Genomic DNA, 25,267 nt, shown 5'->3' on the forward strand with positions numbered 1-25,267 from the left:
GGTGGCAGAGACTGCGGGAAATGTGGGATAGCTACCCACAGTGCAATGCTCTGGAAGTTGACGGTTGCCTTGGTACTGTGGACACACTCCGCCGACTCCATGCACTTAGAGCATTTGTGTGGGGACACACACAATTGACTGTATTAAAACGCTTTCTACAAAACCGACTTCTATAAATTTGACCTAATTTCGTAGTGTAGACAAGGCCTAAGATACCTTTGGGGGTCAGAGAGGAATATGAAGCAGCCATTAACTACCTTATAGAGAGTAAAAATTTCCTGAACCAAAACTGAATGTGGAAACTCCAATTCATATGGCACCAAAAAGCTAATATCTTGCATGCCTGTAGAAGGTATTTACACTAGAGTCAGAGTTTAAGGACAGAAGGAACCACTAGATCTAGTCTGACCTTGTGTATATCAAAAGCCAACACCAACACCCAGCACTCACACACTAAACTTAACTGAAATTAGCCCCAAGTGTTGCAGCCTACAAGAGGCTAGACTAAAATATAGACTAGACATTCAAATATAGAAGTGTTCTTACTCTGCTGATGGTAAAGAGAAAACATAAACATGAACATTTTAAGGCTAGATTTCAAAACTTTAAGACTGTTATTGATATTATGGTGAAGGGTGACACAGAAGAACCTATAGATTCCTAACCAAACTGCTTTCTTACAACAAAAATGTTAAGGCTTACATTTAAATGTTAAAAGAAATTTCACCAATGAGATTCTAAATGTAACTGAATGCTTCCAAAGTACGTGGCAGTTAGCGGTAGTACAGAATTGTGACAATACTACAGTTAGAATATCAACTAAATCTCATTTTTAGTTAAAACTCAAAAATGACTGTTCAGACTAAAATTTTTCATACTGAGTGCAGCCCAAAAGGGGAGGAGGAAAATGAAGTCTAAGCCAGTTTCTAATAGTTTATAAGTCTCTGCCACAACTGCCAAAGAGGCAATGAAATACCATTTCTCTGGCAAAGAGGTGGCAGAGTCCAAGTCAAGAGAGCTTTTCAGAATGTAAATCACTTAGGGTATGTCACATTTCAATAAGAGACCTGTAGCCGTGGCTGCCCCGGGTCAGATGCCTTGGGCTCACTAGGCTACACAATTGCAGTGTAACGTTGAGGTTTACTAAGGGTTTGTCTACACTGCGATCAAAAACTTGCGGCACCAATTCTCGGAGCCCAGGCTCCAGCCGGAGCCAGAACGTCTACACTGCAATTTTTAGCCCTGCAGCCTGAGCCCCACAAGCTTGAGTCTGCTGACATGAGCTCTGAGACTTAGTGCCATGAATTTTTTTAACTGCAGCGTAGACATGTTTGTAAACCCACATTACTTCCACACAACCCCAGAAGGCAGCAAGTCTTGTTGCCAAGGGATTATCTTATTTCCAAGAGAAATCAGAATGTCATCCACTGAAACTATAACCACAACACTCCCTTTTCAAGAATTTGGCCCATTCACATAAAGCAGGAGCTGGGAAGCGTCTGAATTTTAAAGCTTTATTGATAAAATAATAAAGTAACAGTGGAGAGTGACGGGTGCTCCCCACGTCACTCAGAGGAAGGAAGAAAGCGTTAGTGCCCCAAGCCCTAACCCACTTTCATACTCACACGCTCTACCCGAGGCTGGCCAAGCCTGGGTGTAACGTAAGAATAAGAGGGGGAGGGACGGATGGGAGTTCTTGTCCCGTGCACAGGTCATCCAGGGTCCGCTGCCAATCTCCGATATGCCTCAGCTCCCGGGAGGGTTTTAAGTCCTGGGGTCTCTTGGGGGCATCTCCTTCAGAGACCTTTGTTCCCCCTGCTCTGTGTACCAGCCCAAACCAGCCTTCTGTGGCTTCTTCAGTTTTCCCAAAACATCCTGGCTTTAGGGATGCTACATCAGTTGTTTTCCCCCTCGTCGGCCTTCAGTGTCTCGCTCCTTTTCGTGGCCCCTGCATTCGTTCAACAATTCTCCTTTCTCACAGCTGGTCAGGGGGTGTGGGGGTGTGGTGGACTTCCCCTGCTTGGGCTAAAGTCAGCTTCTATCTTCGGGTTTAGCTGGAACATCAAGTTAACCCGTTCCTTTCTTTTTTTCCCTCCCCCTTCCCAGCCTTTTGCAACCTGCAACGAAACCTTTTAATCTGCATTCATACCTTTAACCCTTCCCTACATTGTTTCCATTACTTACAAAAGCATTAGCAGCATACAAGGCTAGCGTTTACTCAGCCCCCGCATATTGTGACAGTGTCCTGTGGCCCCCAGGCACAGGGGCAATCAGGGAAGTTCCATGTGAGGTCCCCAACCCCAGCGCCAGCTCCGCAGCTCCCATTGGCTGGGAACCACGCACCACGCAGAGCCACCTGGCTGCACCTCTACCTAGGGGCCGGACATGCCAGCCGCTTTTGAGAGCAGTGTGGAGCCAGGGTAGGCAGAGAGCTGGACTTACTCTTGCTGCGCTGCTGACCAGGAGCTGCCTAAGTTAAGTGCCATCTGGCCAGAGCCTGCACCCCAACCCCCCTGCCCCAGGTTGGAACCCCCTCCCACACCCTAACTCACTCTCAGACACCACACCCCCACCCCAACTTCCTGCCCCAGCCCTGAGCCCCTCCTGCACCCCACACACTTCATCCCTTCTTGTTGCCAAGAAGGCCAAAGGCATTTTGGGATGTATACGTAGGGGCATTGCCAGCAGATCGAGGGACGTGATCGTTCTCCTCTATTCGATATTGGTGAGGCCTCATCTGGAGTACTGTGTCCAGTTTTGGGCCCCACACTACAAGAAGGATGTGGAAAAATTGGAAAGAGTCCAGCGGAGGGCAACAAAAATGATTAGGGGACTGGACCACATGACTTATGAGGAGAGGCTGAGGGAACTAGGATTGTTTAGTCTGCAGAAGAGAAGAATGAGGGGGGATTTGATAGCTGCTTTCAACTACCTGAAAGGGGGTTCCAAAGAGGATGAATCTAGACTGTTCTCAGTGGTAGCTGATGACAGAACAAGGAGTAATGGTCTCAAGTTGCAGTGGGGGAGGTTTAGGTTGGATATTAGGAAAAACTTTTTCACTAGGAGGGTGGTGAAACACTGGAATGCGTTACCTAGGGAGGTGGTGGAATCTCCTTCCTTAGATATTTTTAAGGTCAGGCTTGACAAAGCCCTGGCTGGGATGATTTAGTTGGGGATTGGTCCTGCTTTGAGCAGGGGATTGGACTAGATGACCTCCTGAGGTCCCGTCCAACCCTGATATTCTATGATTCTATCCCCAGCCCCATTCCAGAACCCACACCCCCAGCCGGAGCCCTCACCCCCTCATCCTCTCCCACATCCCAACCCCCTCCCCCAGCCCAGAGCCCCCTCCTGTACCCTGAACCCCTCATTTCTGGCCCCACCCCAGAGCCTCAGGGAAGCCCCAAGCCTCTGTGCCCCACTGTGGGGCTGTGTGTGGCCCACAACCAATTTTTTTTCTGTGGGTCAATGGCCCCTGATAGAAAAATGGTTCCCCACCCCTGACAGAATCGTTTTAGAGGTAGGCACCAATCAGGATCATCACCTATGACTGATTCCTGCCTTACCTACATAGTAAAAGGAGTAGCAAATTCCTGGGACATCAGCTAAAGGGAGAGGGAAATCTGCTAGCCACCCTAAAATGTACAATAGTCTGACCTATTCCAGAGAAACCACTGCTGGACCCTAATGATTTGGCAAACTAATCCTTAGTGTCCAACTTTTTCTAAGCAAAATGAAAGACAATTTAAGCAGTTTGTCTTCAACTCCTGCCCATTTCTATCTGAAATTGTCAAGGAGATTGCTCCCCAACCTGTCAGTCTCAGACTTAACTAAGTGATCTAAACATTTATGAAATCCAGGCTTGAGGATGACAATTCATATTTAGGTATAACCACAACCCCCCCCAAAATGTCATCTGGTACAAAATGCAGCAGTCCAAATGCTTAGCAACACAGACTGCCATTGTGCTTCACTGTGTTCCACTACATTCACTGGCTTCCTACTGAAGACAGTCCAATTCAAAATTTCTGTCCTGATAACCAAAGCCCTCCATAGCAGTAGCACAAGAAACTTGAGAATGCCTCTCCCTCTACAACCAGCTCACCTATCTTCTACTGGAACTTGAGGGATGCACCGAATAGAATTTTCTTGGGGCTAGACCTAGAATATGGAATTCACTCTTGCAAGAGCTGAAAGTGACCAGAAGTCTCATTTCATTTAGAATTAAGAGCCAGATCCAAAAGCCAGGCATGCAAATGGAAATCTTTCCACTGATTTAACTGGTCTCTGGATTAGTCTTAATTGCAAAATTCACATCTGACTTAGCTTTTCCTCAGATTTTACACATACACACAAATGAACTAATCAGCTGTTTTTCCTGTAGGCTGAGAAGGGGAAAGAAGAGCAAGATACAGATGCTATGGCAGTTGAGACCAGATAAATACAGTAACTCCTCACTTAACGTCCTCCCGCTTAACGTTGTTTCAAAGTTACGTCGCTGCTCAATTAGGGAACATGCTCGTTTAAAGTTGTGCAATGTTCCCTTATAACGTTGTTGGCTGCCTGCTCTGTCCACTGCATGTAAGATTTTGTGGAAGAGCAGCGACTTTACAAGGTAGCAGTGCACAAGTTCCTCTTCTCCGCCTCCTCCCCATCCCTCCCAGCGCTTCTCCAGGCGCTTAGGACTTTCTGGGAGGGAGGGGGAAGAGCGGGGAAGCCCCAGGTCTCCACTCCTCCCTCTCAGAAAGTCCTAAGCCCGCCAAACAACTGTTTGGCGGCGCTTAGGACTTTCTGGGGGTGGGGAAGGAGCGGGGATGCGGCGTGCTCTGGAGAGGAGGTGGAGTGGGGGCGGAAAGAGGTGGGCCTGGAGTAGAGCGGGGACGGAAAGAGGCGGGCCCGGAGCATCCCCCGGCAAAGTCAGCGCCTGTTCTCCTCTGGGTAAGCTGCCACTGCTGCTGCGAAGATGCTTCCTAGCGTCCTTGCCTGCAGCGGGCTGTGCCTGTGTGGGATAAGCCAGGGCACTTCCCAACCACAGTACAGTACAGAATGCCTTTTGTCTGCCCCCCCAAAATTTCCCTGTAAATGCGGGGGGTTAGGTTCCATTAAAATTTATGGGAAAATTGGATTGGTTTAACATCATTTCACTTAAAGTTGCATTTTTCAGGGACATAAGTACAACGTTAAGTGAGGAGTTACTGTACCCTTTTTCCCTTGGGGAGACTGGGCCGGCGGGTTGTTAATACAATGACTGCTGTGGAAATTAACTCTGGATTTCCTTGCTTGTGAGTGTCCATGTCAGTGAAAGATCTGTCTTTACATTTATTGTTCTTTGGTGAAGTTCACTAATGGTTCCCCATTAAAACATTCAGTTTGCTCCAAAGTGCAAATATTTTGGCAAGAATTAAGCATTTTCAAAACACACAAAATACCTCTACACAATGCACCCATTCAATAAAGATGAATGTTACTATGAATATAATATATACCTGCAAAATTATGTACTTCCAGCCTTTTTCCTGTATTGTTTCCTAGCTTCATTTGGAATCATTTCAAAACACTTCTGGCAACACAATAAGATCGTGTCTACGGGGGAACTATATTTAGAGTGCAAGCATCTAGCCTTAGAGGCCTTTAAATAGTAATAAAGAATTGAAATATAAAATCCAAACTTTCTATTTTCAGTTTGATAGCTTCATGCTTCAGAGTTCCATCAAGGGATCTAATTAACTACATCAAATTACCAAAAAATATTCCATTGTCTCAAGAAGATGAAAAAATGCTATTAAATGGGCATTTTTAATTTGATAGGAAAACAGTTGTTATTTCCACAAAGTTCAATGGAATTATTAGCAAGCCACATATTTCTTTTAAGAATTAGGATAAAAATGCTTTAGAGGAAAAGTGCTAAACATTTTTAATAACTGCCTTAACCGTATTGCTTCTTCAAGAAATAGTGCAGATAAGAGTTCAAAAATAGTCTTTTTCAATGAGGGTCAGGTAGCATGCTAACATACAGGTTTCTCATAGCATAAGACATGATTGCACAATATGGTTTCTGTATACAAAACATGGATAAAGCTATAAGCACAAGAGATAGCTGTTTCAATAAGTGCAAATGTAGAATGTGGGCATTCTGAAGGGGTGGCATACTGTCTTGCAATTAGTGCAGATGTACAAATTTATGACCCACCATGCAGAAGCACTTCTAGTTAAAAAACAGGCTCCAATATAATCTGTTCTTGGCCATGGAGTTGGGAATTCCCAAACTGATATGGTATATAGACGATTCTTCAATGCACTTTATTTAGAAGATACTGCAGAATCTTTCCTTTGTATAAAGATAGTTCTTTAATAGCCTAAAGGAAAATGTCAAAGGCAAACCACCAAGTAGCTTAATGTGAGACCTAGAGCCACTTCCCCTTTTTCTGCATTGTCATCAGACATAACATTAGTTGCAGTTTCCATTTGAGTCCCCTTCAATTTTAAGAGTCTGCTCTAAGAAGTCACATTGATAATCCCATTAGGACTAAGATGTTCATAAACTTCTAAATCTCTATGTTGTGGACACCAAAGGGAATCCCTGTAGTCTTCAATGATTCTCTTCATGACTCACGCACTTCATCAGTATGCCTATATGCAATCACGGACTCCTCTTCCCCAACATCTATCAGGAGATCCACTGGCACATGAGGTTTGTCATAACCAGAAAACTTGTTGCAGCTCTTTAGGACAAGGGACTCTTGCACCTCAGTGTTGGAAGGCTCTGGGTTTGAAGGAATACAATTTAACTCCGTTTGGCTACTATTAGAATGAAAATAATTCTCTTTCATTCTCGGGCTTTGTTCATCATCAGGGGTCATTTCAGCAATGCTTTCTTGGATAGCCATCTCTTCTGTTTTGTTTGATATCTCCTGGGAGCTGACAGTATCTGATTCTTCACTGCAGTCTTCAGAATTAGGGGTCCCTATTTCTTTAACTTGGTCTACTTGTTCTATCACGTTTATCTCGTCACTCACCAAAAACATTGACTTGGATGATGATGAGGTTATGACTGAGATATATTTTGCTTCTGGTTTTGTTTCTAAAACGTTGCGCGAGTTCAGATTTCGTACCACAGTGACCTTAAAAAGTAAAGAGGAGGTACTTTTAGTTATACATAAATTACGTATTTTGATGATAATCTAGTTTACTGTCTCTATAAATCAAAGTTTAGAGGCAAGACAAAATAATGCTTTAAAAGGGATACATGTGATAATTTAACTACATTTTCCTTTCAGGAAATCTGAATTCAAACAGGAGTTAAGTGGAAATCAGCAACTGACATCAGCGTATGGCTTTGACACCAACAGACCTGCTGGACTTTTTAGGTGAGATGTCACAAATTCCACAACCATCTAGCAGGGACCTAAAAGAAGTTTCATCACCCATTAGACTAGAAGAAGTAGTGGTATGTAAATGAGAAGGAAGGAGGAGGAAAAAGCAGGGAATATTCCTCTTACTCCTGTTATTTAAGCAATCTTACAAGCTTCAGCTACAAAGGAAGTCAAATCTTGAAACTAGCCATTTTCTTCACCAACTTCCAGCCCAGCTACTTCACTTGCAGAAAGTTGGGCTTTTTAGGTTATTTAGGCTTTGTCTACACCACCACTTTTGACAGTAAAACTTTTATCGGTCGGGGTGTGAAAAAAACATCCCCCTGACCAATGTAAGTTTCACTGGCAAAAGTGCTGGTGTGGACAGCTATGCCTCTCCCGTTGATAACAACGCTCATTGGGGTGGTTTAATTATGCTAGCAGGAGAGCTCTCTTCTGCAGGCAAAGAGTGGCTACATGGTAGACCTCACAGCGGTACAGCAGTGCTGCTGTAAGGTCCGTAATGTAGACATAATCTCAGTCTTACAACAACATTAGAGCCCTAAAACATCCCTTTTATAATCTTTAGGTATGTTAAAAGTGATATTTCTCCTTGAAAATTAATCCACAAGAAGAGCACCTGATATGCTTTGGCTGATTTTAACTTGCTGAAAAAAAGATGAGTTGGGGGGTGCTTTAGGGCTCTCAATTTCTTGGGATTATAAACTGAGGATTATGGGATGGAAAACAATGTAATTTTAAACAGTCATGAGCCCTGCTGCTTTTTTGGCAGCTGTGTCTCTCTAAATATGTGTCACTTCTTTCTGTTATAATGGAGACAAGTATTCAGGGTCTAAAGCTGCTAAAGAACAGTCACAGAAAATATAGGGAGAGAGACCAGGGGTCAGGAGTATTCATGTATCTCAAAGTAGTTATGAACTGCTGCAGTTAATCCCTAACTTTTTGTACTGGGGTGGGAGGGTGGGGAAGAGACTCTTACATTGCTACTTCTAAGAGGACACAAAATAGTTAAAAGTCCAACATGTTAAAAGTATCCTGGTCCTGGAGTGAACATAAGGCTCAAGTCTCTACATTCTGAACCAAATCAGAATTAACTCCCTCTCAGGTACTAAGAAACTGGATTTTAAGATCTAGATATACACTAGATAGAAATAGGAATTGAGATCTGTGTAAACACAAAGCTCCTCCCTTCACTCTTAAAATAATGTTATGCTCTGAAATTCATTTAGTTCCTTGGAGCAGCTACAAATCCAACTCCAATATCTCTTATAATTGGAGGGTAAAGAGAAAGAATTCCACATTTAAGCCTGAATATGAACCACGGGAATTAAACTGAAATGAAATTCTGTAAAAGCTATTAGCAACAAGAGAACAAAATGTGCATCTGCGATAATGGGTAAAACATCTGCATGATGGCTATATTACAGCTTCCAAAATTTTAGCACCAGCGTCAAAGATCTCTAAATTTTTTCTAACAGTAGACTATGCCTATGAGTGATGAAGGGAGCCTTAATCTTGATGTTGTTCTTAACAGATGTTCAGAAGGGACCATTATCATCATCTAGTCTTGACTTCCTTTGAGTTTGCAGTGTTGTGTTACAATATAGCTCTTTATACTGCCTCTACATTACACAGTCATGTTAGCAATGGATACTATGGTGACAGAGGCTTTCTTTATAAATGCTGAGAGGTACTTGCAGCTAAGGCTTTTGTAACGGACAGTAGAATAAAGTTCTCTGCAGTTAGTTTTTGAACAAAGCAAGCCCTGGTACACACACAGTATGTCTATACTGCAATTAGATACCGGTGGCTGGCCAGGTAACTTGGGCTTGTGGGGCTTGGGGTGCAGACCGAGCTCTAGGACTCTCCCCCACTCACATGGTGCTAGAGCCCAGGCTCCTGCCTGAACCTGAATATCTACACCACAGTTAAACAGCCCCTTAACCCAGGTCACCTGGCATGGGCCAACCACAGGTGTCTAATTGCAGCGTAGACATACCCATAGACCTACCTATTTCTCTTGCCATAAAACAAGGAAGTAATTAGAAGGGAAAAAAAACCTCCCCTAAGCAGATGTTTCCTATCACCAGATAGATTTACGTAAGCTAGGTCTAAAGGTTCCTTATAAAATATGACTCAATGACTTCAAAAGAATTTAGCAATTCAAGGAGTCCAGCTCCCATGACATACTTAAGCACCACTCCTCCCATCACAAATGCACTTCCAGTAACATAAGAATAAGTGCAATTAAGATATAAGTTAATGTTTTAAGAATGGATACTAAGGGCTTGGCTACACTTGCAAGTTAGAGCTTATTAAAGCAGGCCCAGGCGCCCTAACTTCCAACCCGTCCACACTGGCAAGGCACTTAGAGCGCCTTGACTCTGCAGCTGAAGCGCTCCTGGTAATCCACCTCCACGAGAAGCATAACGCTTGTTGCGCCTCGGCTGAAATGCCCCAGTGTCAGCGTGAACGAGGTGTTGCATTAGCCTCCGGAAAAGTCCCATAATCCCCTTAAGTCAAGTGGCCTCTCTTGTCATTGTTTTGGAATCGGCTGTAGGAATGCGGATATGCCCTTTCAAAGCTCCGTTTGTTTCTGACAGCTGACATGCTTATCTGCTCCGGGACAAAGCAAGCCATTAGTGTGGAATATTGCTTGCTGTGAGTGTGTGTGAGAGAGGCGGCGGCATGGGGGCGGGGGGAGGGGGAGGTGTGAAGGTCTGCACTTACAAGACAGCATGCTGACACACTCAGCACCCCAAAACCCCACTCTCACCCCCTCCACATACACACAACACACTCTCTGTCACACTCCACTCCACCCCACTCCCTCATTTGAAAAGCACACTGCAGTCAATTGCATGCTGGGATAGCTACCACAATGAACTGCTCTTTGTGGCATTGCAAGAGCTGCTAATGTGGCCATGCCAGTGCGCCTCCAGCTAAGTGTGTAAACACTCGGCAGCGTTTTCCCTGCTGTGGTCTCTGAAGGTGGGTTTAACTCCCAGCGCTCTTCATCTGCAAGTGTAGCCAGGCCCTGAGTACTTAAACCTGGCCTACTGGAGTAAACTCATTAGTAAGGAGAAAGTCTAGTATTAAAGGAAATACAAAGCATCTAGTTGGAGTAAAAAGCTTACTGGTGTATAAATTCAGAGCACATATAAGATCATGGTGGAAGGATAAGACAAGTGCAAAGGATTTAATTTAAGAACCCATACAGATATTGTGACAAATAAAGGCTATTTAGTTAGTTAATACTGTGGCTATACAGTATGCAGTTTTGTTTACTGATGTTTGTTTTCTCCTACATGTTGCCCACTAGGAATTTCAATACAAATATCAGCTGTAAGACTAAGCTTGTTAGATATTAAAATGTGCTACACAATAACAGACTGACACCAAATGTGCTACTGAACAGTACTGTAAACTTACCAAAGACTTGGGTAGTTCAATGTTTCTCTTCTTTAGTTGCTTGCAAAGACAATACACTGCAAAAATCAGTCCAACGCCAAAGACAATGGTAACACCAATAATAATACTTTTTAAGTCTAGAAAGTTAAAGCAAAATATAGTGAGAGGTTTGGAAAACAGGACGTTGCTCTTTCACAAAAATCATAAAATAGAAATGGCACACAACCTTTAGAGCAACTAAATCCACAAATTAGGGTTTTCACAATTGAGTGTATATTTTGGAATTAAATGTATGATTTGGTCCAAGAGAATTCTTTAAAAAACAGCTTTAGGGTTTCTTTTTATTGATGTTTTCTTTAATTATGAAGAGGACAAGAAATGCATGAGCAAATTGTAGCTTTTTCTGCTCTTTAGAGAGATTCAATGTGGATAAATAACTTGATATTTTTAAATATCAAGTGCTTCAAAACACAAGAATTGTAGAACTACTGATTACAGACATAGGGGTAATAGTGGAGCTGGTCTCTTAAACAGAATTGGGCTCAGCTCTCCTGTGTGCCCAAGTTTGCTGTAAGGAGGAGGATGGGGCTGTCCCAGGAGTTATGAATGAGAGAATCCCAAAGGCAGGAGAAATCAGAACCCAGTGTTGAGAGAACACATAGTAAGGAAGATTAGCCATCCTCCCTCATTTTTAAGTTGGGGGGAGGGGGAGAGACACTTGCTTTATATTTGTATCACAAGCTTATGGTTACCTTAAACCCAGGAAAGCCTACACATTTTAACTGGATATAAAATTTCCAACTGAATGTCACTTGTGCAATTCCAAAGTCTGTCTTCCAAAAACTAATTTAATGATCCATTTTTTATTCATTAAATTACACAACTGTCTGGCTGCAACTGAAACAAATTATGGTACAAATCAAGTAGAAAATGACAGCCATACAACTGCTGGACAATGTTAATACAATACCAGTTAAAAGTCTTCAGAAATATGGATCAGATTTTTATAAATTATTTTACCTAGTGGCTGTTTTGAAGGAACATGAATGCAACTTTCATTTGATTTGGAAAATCCTCGATCTGAAACAATTGATGAACGTCCTTGAGCTGAAACACAGTAGGTGGAACCGGTAGAAAACACTGGAATGTATATGCTACATGTATGCTTCTTACATTTCTCTGCTTCAAGCTCTTGGAGCTGAAAGAAAAGTAAAGTTAGATTCAGACCCTTAATCATTTTGAACTTACAATATTGACTCAATATGTAAAGACAGTATTGTCACCTTACAGTGTGATAACTTTTAAAGTGCTGAGTATCAGACCTGTGGCTCCTGCATCTTTGTGCACTGCAGAAGCTGTACATCTCAACTAACAGCTATTTGTAAGGCAACACCTCAAACTTCTAGCATTATTAAGAACTCATATTAGACCATTGTGCCCATGGGTAAAATATTCAAGAGCATCTAAATGACTTAGGCTCTTAAATCCCATTGATGTTCAAACATTTCCATTCTGAGGCTCTTTCAGTTGCTTATAACTGAGAAACTTTCCCATCAGACTAAACTGGTTTCCACCTAGAGGCAGTTTTTTTCTTTTTTTAAAATGGAAGTTTGAGCATAAATGGCTTAACATTTTTTGAGAGCAAAGCTCTCATTTACTGTTAAAAAAAAGTGTTGAAAGATTTTTTGTATTGCTTTAGTGGCTTAGTTGATAGGGATATAAATTTTAAATCTTCCACAGAGGTGGTCCCTAGACTGGATATGTGCCTTTAAACCGTCTGGTGAAAATCTGCATTGATTTCAAAATCAAGGATGTAGATGTGTACACAGAGTACAGTAATTTTTAGATCATTTAAAAAACCCCAATCTCCCAATTTTGCATTGGCACCAATTTTTGGATCACACTAAAACATTTCCCCTGAGGGCCGCTGCTTCATTCAGCATGCAGAGCAGACTGGATGGTGTTCAGTGAATGAGGTAGCTCAACGCACCGAAGAAAATTTGAGACTTGCCTTATATGGAGTCAAATTCTGTGTGTCATTATCATGCAGTAAATTCATACAAGTTAATGGATGTACTCTGAATCCACAGCGGTGACTGATTATTTGGACAGGATAAGTGAACGAGTTAGTGGACAAACACATTTATCTATGAGGATAAAAGCAAATACTGAACAGCTCCCTCCATTCAATATAAGGTTCTCAATCGTCACAATGAGGGACATGAAAGAAAAACCTAAATGGATTACAGGTTTCAGAGTAACAGCCGTGTTAGTCTGTATTCGTAAAAAGAAAAGGAGTACTTGTGGCACCTTAGAGACTAACCAGTTTATTTGAGCATGAGCTTTCGTGAGCTACAGCTCACTTCATCGGATGCATAGCATATCGTGGAAACTGCAGAAGACATTATATACACACAGAGACCATGAAACAAAACTTCCTCCCACCTCACTCCCCCGCTGGCAACAGCTTATCTAAAGTGATCCTCAAGTAGAGCCATTTCCAGCACAAATCCAGGTTTTCTCACCCTTCCCCCCCCCCCCCCCCACATACAAACTCACTCTCCTGCTGGCAACAGCCCATCCCCCTTTGAAACCCCTCTTTATAATATGCATGATAATCAAGGTGGGTCACCTCCAGCACTAATCCAGGTTTTCTCACCCCCCCCCCACACATCCCCCTTTTTTTTCCAAAAACCACACACACAAACTCATTCTCCTGCTGGCAACAGCTCATCTTACAATGTGCACAGCAATAATCCAAGTTTAACCAGAACGTCTTGGGGGGGGGGTTTGCAGGAAAAAAACAAGGGGAGACAGGCTACCTTGCATAATGACTTAGCCACTCCCAGTCTCTATTCAAGCCCAAATTAATAGTATCCAATTTGCAAATGAATTCCAATTCAGCAGTTTCTCGCTGGAGTCTGGATTTGAAGTTTTTTTGCTTTAAGATAGCGACCCTCATGTCTGTGATTGCGTGACCAGAGAGATTGAAGTGTTCTCCGACTGGTTTATGAATGTTATAATTCTTGACATCTGATTTGTGTCCATTTATTCTTTTACGTAGAGACTGTCCAGTTTGACCAATGTACATGGCGGAGGGGCATTGCTGGCACATGATGGCATATATCACATTGGTGGATGTGCAGGTGAACGAGCCTCTGATAGTGTGGCTGATGTTGTTAGGCCCTGTGATGGTGTCCCCTGAATAGATATGTGGGCACAGTTGGCAACGGGCTTTGTTGCAAGGATAGGTTCCTGGGCTAGTGGTTCTGTTGTGTGGTATGTGGTTGTTGGTGAGTATTCGCTTCAGGTTGGGGGGCTGTCTGTAGGCAAGGACTGGCCTTTCTCCCAAGATTTGAGAGAGTGTTGGGTCATCCTTCAGGATAGGTTGTAGATCCTTAATAATGCGTTGGAGGGGTTTTAGTTGGGAGCTGAAGGTGACAGCTAGTGGCGTTCTGTTATTTTCTTTGTTAGGCCTGTCCTGTAGTAGGTGACTTCTGGGAACTCTTCTGGCTCTATCAATCTGTTTCTTCACTTCCGCAGGTGGGTATTGTAGTTGTAAGAATGCTTGATAGAGATCTTGTAGGTGTTTGTCTCTGTCTGAGGGGTTGGAGCAAATGCGGTTGTATCGCAGAGCTTGGCTGTAGACGATGGATCGTGTGGTGTGGTCAGGGTGAAAGCTGGAGGCATGTAGGTAGGAATAGCGGTCAGTAGGTTTCCGGTATAGGGTGGTGTTGATGTGACCATCGTTTATTAGCACTGTAGTATCCAGGAAGTGGATCTCTTGTGTGGACTGGACCAGGCTGAGGTTGATGGTGGGATGGAAATTGTTGAAATCATGGTGGAATTCCTCAAGGGCTTCTTTTCCATCTGGACCCATGGAAAAGATAGAGCCAACGCATTATTAAGGATCTACAACCTATCCTGAAGGATGACCCACCTTGATTATCATGCACATTATAAAGAGGGGTTTCAAAGGGGGATGGGCTGTTGCCAGCAGGAGAGTGAGTTTGTATGTTGGGGGGGGGGGGGGGGGTGAGAAAACCTGGATTTGTGCTGGAAATGGCTCTACTTGAGGATCACTTTAGATAAGCTGTTGCCAGCGGGGGAGTGAGGTGGGAGGAAGTTTTGTTTCATGGTCTCTGTGTGTATATAATGTCTTCTGCAGTTTCCACGATATGCTATGCATCCGATGAAGTGAGCTGTAGCTCACGAAAGCTCATGCTCAAATAAACTGGTTAGTCTCTAAGGTGCCACAAGTACTCCTTTTCTAAATGGATTAGGTGTCCAAAAGGCACACTTAATAAAGCAGGGGTTCTACAGAAATAATGGCATGTGACCACATGATTAAAGATTACTGCAATGGATACTCAAAGGACAGGGCTATGTTCAAGGTTCCACATTCAACATTTCAGGGATTCACTTTTGCATCATTAGTAGTTTTAAAATTGTTTAAAGAAATTTCTCTTGGCTGTGTGTATAATTTAAGGTAATAAAAACCTATTATTTATTAATATATGCCTTTTCTAAAACTATGTATCTTTGTAAAAAAGGCCAAAATACAATCTGAAACTTTCTATTTAAAACATACCAGTTCTCCACTGGACCGAAAAAACACCTTGTACGTGAAGTCCTTATATTTTCTAACAGCAGATGGAAGTTTCCGATATGGGTGGCGAATCTCAACCCTGATTTGGTCTCTCTCAATTGAGACATTCAGAGTAGGTGGTCCTATTTTTCCTAAAACAAAGGTTCACTATTAGGTTGAAGGATTTTGATACAGAATTCAAAGACAAATGTAGGGCTAACAGATATGGCATTTATCATTCATTTTCAAGAGGAAAAAATTGTTTCCAAAGACATGCCAGAATATTGAGAGTGATTACACACCTCGATGGGAGGGATGCTGCAGAGGAGTTGAGTCCTTGTTAAGGGAATATATGCTTTTGGATAGGCACAAATCTAGCATGAATGGGCAGTACCAGTGAGGACACTGGGCAGAAATGTCTCCCAGATGACTTATAAAACTTAACATAGAAAAATGTAAACATATGGATGAGGTTTTAAAAAAAGTATCAAATGGTCTAAATGGGCAAAGGTTAAGGCACTGAACAAGAAAAAGGATATGGCAACTGGACAGATGTGATGCTTGTTTACAAGTGCTTACACATCGTTATTTTGGTTAAAGGGTGGCTCGCCCCCCACGCCCCACAGTGTAGCTACATTAACTAGGAACAGATGTAAGCTAAACCGTAACAAGCCACTTTTAAACCAAACCAAATAAACAAAAATTCTTCACACAAGAGTTTTCACTGGTACAAAAATGACTGGGATGGGTAATCTGAATGTAGCCAGGGGCCACAAAATCCACAAACTCTTTGACAGGCCATTTTAATTTTTTTTAAAAGAGGCTTTAGGATATAGCAGAAGACAAAGCTGTTGTGGTCGAGGAAGAAGCAGTCCTTGCTGTCCTGGGGCAGCTCGCCTGGCTGCTGCTGTGAGAACATGTGCCAGAGCAGCAAATCCTCCACTGATACTGCCATGCTGGGCTATGTGAAATACATCTGCCTGCCCACATACAGCTCCATGATCTCCAGGAAGGCAGCAAGCCTACTAAAATTGGAAAGCTGCTGCCTCCACCAGGTGCCGGGGAACAACCTCCTCCAGGCAGTGAAAAGAGCCTCGCCCCTTTCGCCATCCTCTTGCTCCATGCTGGCAGAGCCTCTTGCCCCTTTCCTCACTCTGGACACTGGAAGAGCTGCCTCCTCAGGCTCAGATTTAGGTGCGCCTGGGTACTAACACAGCTGACCCTGGCCTTCCCATGGTTACGCCCCTGGTTAGCAGGCCAAATAAAAATGAATCAGAGGGCCAGATGTGGCCCAGGGCTGCCAGCTGCCCATCCCTGATTTTAATTAAACCAGTGTAACTTTCCCCACATATAAGGCCTTAAAATTCAGCTCTTTGACAGCAATTAGAAAAGCAAAACAAGTCATGTATACATGAGACTAAAGCACAAAATAAGGTACTATTGACTGATGAGATTTCATTCAAGTATCATGCAGAATCTAAGACCACCACATTAAAACAAAGATTATTAAATATGAAAAACAATCTCAGGAATTATCAGGACAACAGGCTAGAAAGCTGCTCATAAAAAGGTAGCATCAACTTATGTAAGATTAGGCATTGGAAATGGATGTGATGAGACTACCCTAATGGGCAACAGCTTTAAGAACTCAAAACACCTAAGTTTAAGGCAAGGATTGGGCACTTAAAGGATTTAGGGAAAGGTTTATACAAAAGTTTAAAATTTATATAAGCCAAGGGCCTTGCATATGGCACCCTTTTTTTTTTTTTGGTGTAAATCTAAATGAAATGCTATTGATTCTGAGCACGCCCAAAACATTTTATAATTGAAAACTATATATGCAGGACAGTCTTAGTTATCCAACTACAAAAAGTACATTAAATGTATCTGGATAATCCAAAAAGAGATTGTTATATGCATAAGGACTGCAATGCATAAAACTTTCAACACAGGACATTATGCTCTGCAGTCATACTACAGGGGATTTCCGCTTCAAGGTAACAGTTTTGGTTGATCAGAAGATGGATAACTGAAGCCACATTGAATAGGGATCATTTCACCCAGCACTGTAATACAGCAACGTCTAGGATGTCTAAGAAGGCAGTACTTTCCAAGCACAACAGTAGTCTCCCTACCCCATATTGGGGCATTGGGACAGTAGCAAAATAAGGAAAGCATGCCACTGAGTGCATCACCAGGCACCACTTCTCTTTTTAAAATATTTGGAAAGGTGCTCAGACATTAGTGAGGGGACCATACAAGTAACTACCTATAAAGAGTGCTCCTAAGCAACTGTTATGCTTGTTTTTCATCCTAAACCCCAAGTTACTGCTATGATATTCCTAACCAAAAGTACAATATTGCACCAGAAATATATTTATATTAATCTTTAAATTTAATAGAAGTACTATTAATTCATCTGAAGTGATCTCAAATCACTTTTCTAGATGTAAAGTTTATGTTTACATTTAAACTTACCATCCCGTCGCAGAACAAATTCTTTGGTCTCAACATACTTAGACTCTTCTAACTCAATGAAAGCTTTAACTTTTGCCCAGTAAGATTGACTCAGTTCTTCTATTTCATTAGAGAGGTCACAATAATGTTTTGTTGTGTTCATGCAGGTGCTGACTGGCTTATATTTCCCTAGCCTGTAAAACAGATTAAAGAGTAATTAATGTAATTTTTACAGTCAATGTGTTACACAATACAGATGTCAGAATGGAAACAAATTCTGTCTTCATTTACACTCATACTGAATTTCATAGGGACTGCATGATTTCACTGTGTATAAATAAAACTTTCCTGGAGATATGGCAAAATCAAAGGAATCACTACATGAATGCCTTTTAAAGAAAATAAGGTTAAGATATAATGCAAGACAGACACTTACTCATAAGGTTTGATTTCCACAATAAAGCGAGGGGTTGTAGACATTCTCCTGTAATCCCAGTGCAATACAGTATTGAAGTTCAAGGATTCTATTTCAACCTTTGTTGGCACAGGCACTAAAAAAAGAAATCAAACAGAACAATCAGTACCTTGATGGAATAGATTTTTGTGATGTACGAGAACAGCCATCAATATTCCTGCAGTATTCAGAAGACAATGCATTTACTGGAAGTTACTTCAGAAGTCATTAGAGATAAGACTCTGCTTGTTGCCTATACGAACAGGACAGAGCCTGGCAGATTGATTTGCTGTTCTTCTTACAAGAAAAGGCAGTTAATCCTTTTTGTCCAAGATTGCGCTGAATGCCTCAGAGTTTCTCTTTCTTCTCTCTCTTTTCCTATATTACATTCTCCCACCTCCAGTATATATTCTGTCTCTTCTTCCACTGCCTCCACTCAAAGGGCGGTCTCTCTCTCGCTCTCCATACAGGATTTCATTATCCGGACACCACACACAAACTCTGCTGCCAATCATCCCACTCACACAGAGGGTTTGGAAATATCAAGCTCCTGAATCCCAAGAAGAATTAAGCCTAATAACTAAAGGCAAATATGAAAGATGAACCCCCATCCCTCACTGGCTGGGGTAATGGCCCTGGGGATACACCATCTCTTATTCCTCCAGCTGCTGGGTAAGTGGATGATGCTGTTCCGGGACCCACCTTCAAAGGCTGCCTGTGGGACGTGAAGAGGAGCATTTACTGTTTCTTTCTCTAATCATAGATGTCAGCTCCTGTGATGGTTGTAGAATCCCCATTATTCTACTCCTTTCAGCCTCTTGGCTGCTGCAAGGGGTTTGTGTCCTCACTATTCTATCTTCTGGTCTCCATTTTTGGGTCCCCAGCTAAGTGAATGGCTTCAGTTTCTAGCTCTGAGCTCATAATTCCTAAAAGCAGTGAAACAAACACGATTCTTTTCAATGCTACTACTGTCTACAGGGTTCTGAACAGTAGCAGTGAAAACTGACAAGACTTTTGTTGTTAGTCTGCTATAGCTTTTAACAGCTTTGAGCAGCAGCAACACTGGAATTCTAAGCAGACTAGGTCTTGTTTACACACAGAAGTTACACCAATTTAACAGAGTTTTAAAATAATTCAGTACAACTGTGTGTACAAAACCCAATATTAGCAAGTTTAAATTGACTTAACTTGCCCCTGTAAATATACTAACAAGTTATCAGTAGAAGACAGGTTTAAAATTGATTTAAGTGTCCACACAAAGTTGCACTGGTTTAACTACATCAGCATTTAAAACAAAACAAAACAAAAAAAACACCCAAACACCATACTATTAGTTAAAACAGCGCAAGGCCTGCTTAGACCAGGCATAAAAGGGTTAAAAAAAATAAATCCATAAAATCACACCTTAATTTAAATAGTGCAACTTTCCTCACATAGACAAGCCTACAGAAAGGTTACGCTGCATTGTTTTCCACAGAGTTCATGTTTGAGAGGTTACCTTTTTTAAAGGAAAAGAAAAAAAAAAACCAAACCACAAAACTTAAATTCTGCATAAGCTGATGACACCTGTTTAGGAAAACTTCCTACTTGCCCAGGGAAATGGATTTTCAGGCTCTGTCCATGCTTAGACACTTAAACAATTACAAGATAGAGGATGTAAAGAGTTTCTCTTAGAAGTATTGCTGTTCACCTGAAACAGATAGCCAGAACATAAGCAAAGAAAGAAAGGCACTGACCTGTCCAAAAGCATATTGGCCCCAAGTGATCAAAAAATTATATGCTTTTTGATGTCCTCCTCCCTTACCTTTAAAGAGGGACACCAACTTGGGGGGGAAAAAAATCACATCTATTTGAAGTGTTTATAGCTTCTGTTGGTTGAGAAGTAACATCATTACTACAACTCAAAAACTATTAAAGAGTGCCTCTCCTTCAGTTTGTTTACATTAAGCATGAAAATCTACCCAGCTTCAGCAGAGTTATAAGTCTTTGAAAAATGCTATTTGCACATGCTCAGTGGAGCTTGTTAGAGGCTTACTTACTCCTAAAATCTCCAAAGTTTAATCTCCAACATAGTCCAGCCTACAGGGATCCCTACATCACAGCAAAAGCATTGGACATGCTCCCTGAATGGGGTGATAAATCCTAAATTAAGGGAGCCTTGCTTTTCACACATTTTATTATTAAAGGTATTAAAGGCAGAACCAGGACCAGAATGCGTGTCTCATAGCATTTCCACTTAGTCACACTGCTTTTCAGAATATGCAAACTCTATGTAGTTGGCTGTGCTGTCTATAATCACAAGCCTATAGCGCCCCCCCCCCCCCCCCCCCCCCCCCCCCCCCCCCCCAGTTAAGAGTACAACCCAGGATTTCTCATTTCCAACGTATTTCTGCAGTCTGGCAAGTAGTCATATAAGCTCTGACAAACTATGTGTACCATCACCCTCTATTAGCTGTTTCATATAAGATGACAGCATACTACTGATACCAGGTGTCGCTTTAGCTCAAGAGGTAGATGTCTATGCTGGATACCTAGAAGGCCTGGAAAGCGTTCAGCAAGTGAATCAGGGTTGTGTAGTGAATGCAGCTGTCTGTAGGACATCTGATTCATCCATTGTAGAACTACAAGGTGTTGAGAGAGTGAGGAGGAGTTAGGGGACTGCAGAAAGAGAAAGGACTGCCTTCAAAGGCAACTGAATGCCATCCAGGAGAACTGGGTTCCATTCATATATCTGCTATAGACTGCATATGTTGGTGGGTAAGTCACTTAAATGAAGATTTTCACATTGTATTCCTCATTTTCTGGGTACCCAACTTGAGACATGGGACCTTGTTTTCAGAGTTGCTGAGCACTCAACTACAAGTAAAGTCAATGGGAACTGCAGCTGCTAAGCACATCTAGGAGCAAGATGTGGAGTTGGGAAGTCCTGGGCTTCAATTCTGGTTATACCATTGACTCACTCTGTGGCTTTGCACGAGTCATTATCTGTTTTAGTCTCCTTGTGTTTAAAAATGGGTATAATATTTACCCATCTATTTCATAGGGGTGTTGGCAGCGGTTGGTTAGTGTCTGTACATTGCTTTGAACATATACAATTATTAAAAATGCAGAATACTCTAAAAATGGATCCTTAGTTCTCAAGTTAGGTATCCAAACATGGAAGCAACCATAATTAGTGGACACTTCAAATTATAGCCTAGGTTCCTTATCTGTAAAATGAGGAGAACTCATTTATTCCTGGACTTTAGCAAAGCTTTTGATACGGTCTCCCACAGTATTCTTGCCAGCGAGTTAAAGAAGTATGGGCTGGATGAATGGACTATAGGTGGATAGAAAGCTGGCTAAACCATCGGGCTCAATGGGTAGTGATCAATGGTTCCATGTCTAGTTGGAAGCCGGTATCAAGCAGAGTGCTCCAAGGGTCAGTCCTGGGGCTGGGTTTGTTCAATATCTTCATTAACGATCTGGAGGATGGTGTGGATCACACCCTCAGAAGTTTGCAGATGACACTAAACTGGGAAGAGTAGTAGATATGCTGGAAGGTAGGAACAGGATACAGAGGGACCTAGACAAATTAGAGGATTGGGCCAAAAGAAATCTGATGAGGTTCAACAAGGACAAGTGCAGAGTCCGGCACTTAGGACGGAAGAATCCCATGCACTGCTACAGACCAGGGACCAAGTGGCTAGGCAACAGTTCTGCAGAAAAGGACCTAGGGGTTACAGTGAACGAGAAGCTGGATATGAGTCAACAGTGTGCCCTTGTTGCCATGAAGGCTAACGGCATTTTGAGCTGTGTTAAGTAGGAGCATTGCCAGCAGATCAAGGGACGTGATCATTCCCCTCTATTCAGTATTGGTGAGACTTCATCTGGAGTACTGTGTCCAGTTTTGGACCCCACACTACAAGGATATGGAAAAATTGGAAAGAGTCCAGCGAAGGGCAACAAAAATGATTAGGGGGCTGGAGCACATGACTTATGAGGAGAGGCTGAGGGAACTGGGATTATTTAGTCCGCAGAAGAGAAGAATGAGGGGGGATTTGATAGCTGCTTTCAACTACCAGAAAAGGGGTTTCAAAGAGGATGGATCTCGACTGTTCTCAGTAGTACCAGATGACAGAACAAGGAGTAATGGTCTCAAGTTGAAGTGGGGGAGGTTTAGGTTGGATATTAGGAAAAACTTTTTCACTAGGAGGGTGGTGAAGCACTGGAATGGGTTACCTAGGGAGGTGGTGGAATCTCCTTCCTTAGAGGTTTTTAAGGTCAGGCTTGACAAAGCCCTGGTTGGGATGGATTTAGTTGGGGATTGGTCCTGCTTTGAGCAGAGGGTTGGACTAGATGACCTCCTGAGGTCCCTTCCAACCCTGATATTCTATGATTCTTATCTCAGAGGAGTTGTGAAGATACATTCATAAGACACTCCTACTATTATCATTAATACCATAGAAAGCTAATTAATAATTAGGCATTAGAAATTAATAATTCTGTATCCAGCATAGCATTTGGATGGTTTTCAATAAATAGAGCATGAGGCCAAACCTTAAGCCTAAGAATAACACTGGATAGTTTCCTCAAACCCATCCTGCGCACTGATTAAGGCAAGGGTCACGTGGTAAAAAAACAAACAGTTTGTGATCATGTAGTTAGAGATCATCATAATACATATACACAAGGGCGCCAAATTAAATTTGAATAGGAAATTTTACTTCTGGCATTTCCTACCTTTTAAATGTTTGAATTTGCAATCTTATTTTAACGTAGGTAATAGACCATAACTCAAACCTGACCTTTTTCAGATTATATTTTTGTTTACAGAACATAGCAGATAGACTTGAGGCTGTACGTTAAGAGAGCCTAGACTTTGTTTCGTATTATACTAATAAGGAAAAGTAAAAAAAACATTTCCCTCATCTTAAGAATGAGACCACAAAGATTTAATATGTGCAATGTGCAAGGTTTGAAAGTGGTTTAGTCATTCTCTAACACATGCAATGTGACATTTCAGTTATTGGAAAGAGCAGCAGATTCTCAACCACAAGAAAAAAAAGTGTCAAAGTATTTATCTATTCTAAAATGCCTAACAGTAAATACAATACTTGGTGCAATAAGCCATGCAGAATAGAAATGCAAATTAACATACTATTACACAAATAAAACTACATACAAATATTAAGGTTGCAAAATCAAGCACTGAAAAGTTAGGAAATGCCAGAATTACGGCTGCCTGTGGAACCTTAATTCAGCCCCCTTGCACATGTACAGTCTTTAATTACATGATCATATACTATTTTTTCCACAACCCCCCGCCTCATTAAGTGCACAGGAGGGATTGTGCTCACTTAATGAGCAACTATTCAATGTGTTGTTTTCTCCACATTCTTCAATGTGTTCCCCCAAGCCTTGTTCACATCCATTGTTTGAACTCTGTTCTGAAGGCAGAATTTTTAGTTCCCTCGTAGGCTTTCTATGGTGCTTGTCACTATGGTATCTGGTTGTTTCATAAACATTCATGAATTAATTTAGACACCCCTGTGAAATGAAGAGGTATTATTCCTATTTTGCAGATAGGGAATTGAGACACGGAAAGATTAAGATCAAAAGTATCCATTAATTTTAGGTGTCCAAGTTAAGACACTTAGAAACAGATTTTCTGAATGCTTAGGATTATATATGACAGGTTTCAGAGTAACAGCCGTGTTAGTCTGTATTCGCAAAAAGAAAAGGAGTACTTGTGGCACCTTAGAGACTAACCAATTTATTTGAGCATAAGCTTTCGTGAGCTACAGCTCACTTCATCGGATGCATCGGAGCTGTAGCTCACGAAAGCTTATGCTCAAATAAATTGGTTAGTCTCTAAGGTGCCACAAGTACTCCTTTTCTTTTTAGGATTATATAGCATTTTATATGTTCACAGCACTACTCTGATTAGCATAATTGCAGCTACTGAATGCTCTGCACGTTAGACCCCAGGGCCTAGCGTCAGGCATCCAGAAAATGAGGTACACACAATTAATGACCGCCTGTGCAAAGTTTGGTTTAGGTGACTTGCCCAGCATTATACAAGAATTCTGAGGCAGGGATAGAATCCAATTCTTCAGGGTAGCATTCAATTGGCTTAACCATGAGACCATCCTTTCTCTACCTGCAGTTCATTACCTCATTCACTACACACCACCTTCCAACTTCTGAAACAAATGAAGAAGGGGTCCTACAGTCACTTTCACTACAGAACACATTCACTCCGGAGTGTGTCTATCTTGTGCATTGAACGAGGCAGGTATCCTGTGGGAAAAAATGGTCTTCAATTATATCATCACGTATTATTATATGCACAAGGGAGGGTGAATTAAGATTGTGCAAGTAATCTTAATTCTGGCATTTCCTAACATTGGAGTGCAGACTTTACACTGACACCTGCATGGGAGACATCAGCATGGGTAGAACATATAGGTCCATTGTAGAGACTTCTGCCACTTGAACTAATGGAGTACCTAATAGCAGTACTAGGCTGTCCTCTTCTATGGGGACCAGCACTAGAAGGGAATGAGACACTTTACTATCTGTGAAACCTGCTATTTGCTGACAACTGCAGAGGAATAGTGAGACTCAGGGATCATGGATTCCATTCCAGGCTCTCAAGGAGAGTGTATTGTAGTGGGCATAGACCAGAGGTGGACAAACTTCAGCCCAGGGGCCACATCCGGTCCTTCAGACATTTTAATCTGGCCTCGAGCTCCCACCAGGGAGTGGAGTCCAGGGTTTGCCCCCCTTCATCACTCCAGCCGTGGAGTGGGGTTCGGGGCTTGCCTCCCTCTGTGCGTGCCGTGACTCCGCCCAGCTCCTGGAAGCAACAGCATGTCCCCCGTCTGGCTCCCATGCTTAAGGGCAGCAAGGGGGCTCTGCACGCTGCCCCCGCCCCAAGTGTGGCCCCCGCAGCTCCCATTGGCCGGGAACTGTGGTTAATAGGAGCTGCAGGGGCAATGC

The 25,267-nt window shown here is 42.2% G+C and overlaps 1 protein-coding gene across 1 annotated transcript in view; it reads right to left on the reverse strand.

Moving 5' to 3' along the window:
- Positions 1–1,500: 1,500 nt before the first annotated feature.
- IFNGR1 (interferon gamma receptor 1) overlaps positions 1,501–25,267 on the reverse strand; it is a 40,921-nt gene continuing 17,154 nt past the window's right edge. The window contains exons 2-7 of the mRNA XM_037894862.2: positions 18,266–18,380; positions 17,851–18,023; positions 15,376–15,524; positions 11,805–11,982; positions 10,806–10,921; positions 1,501–7,121 (exon numbers count right to left, since the gene is read on the reverse strand). Coding sequence (XP_037750790.1) covers positions 6,603–7,121; positions 10,806–10,921; positions 11,805–11,982; positions 15,376–15,524; positions 17,851–18,023; positions 18,266–18,380 — 1,250 coding nt within the window. The 3' untranslated portion in view covers positions 1,501–6,602. The remainder of the gene's footprint in view (positions 7,122–10,805; positions 10,922–11,804; positions 11,983–15,375; positions 15,525–17,850; positions 18,024–18,265; positions 18,381–25,267) is intronic.

This window comes from Chelonia mydas, chromosome 3 (assembly GCF_015237465.2).
Source record: "Chelonia mydas isolate rCheMyd1 chromosome 3, rCheMyd1.pri.v2, whole genome shotgun sequence".
NCBI lineage: Eukaryota > Metazoa > Chordata > Testudines > Cheloniidae > Chelonia > Chelonia mydas.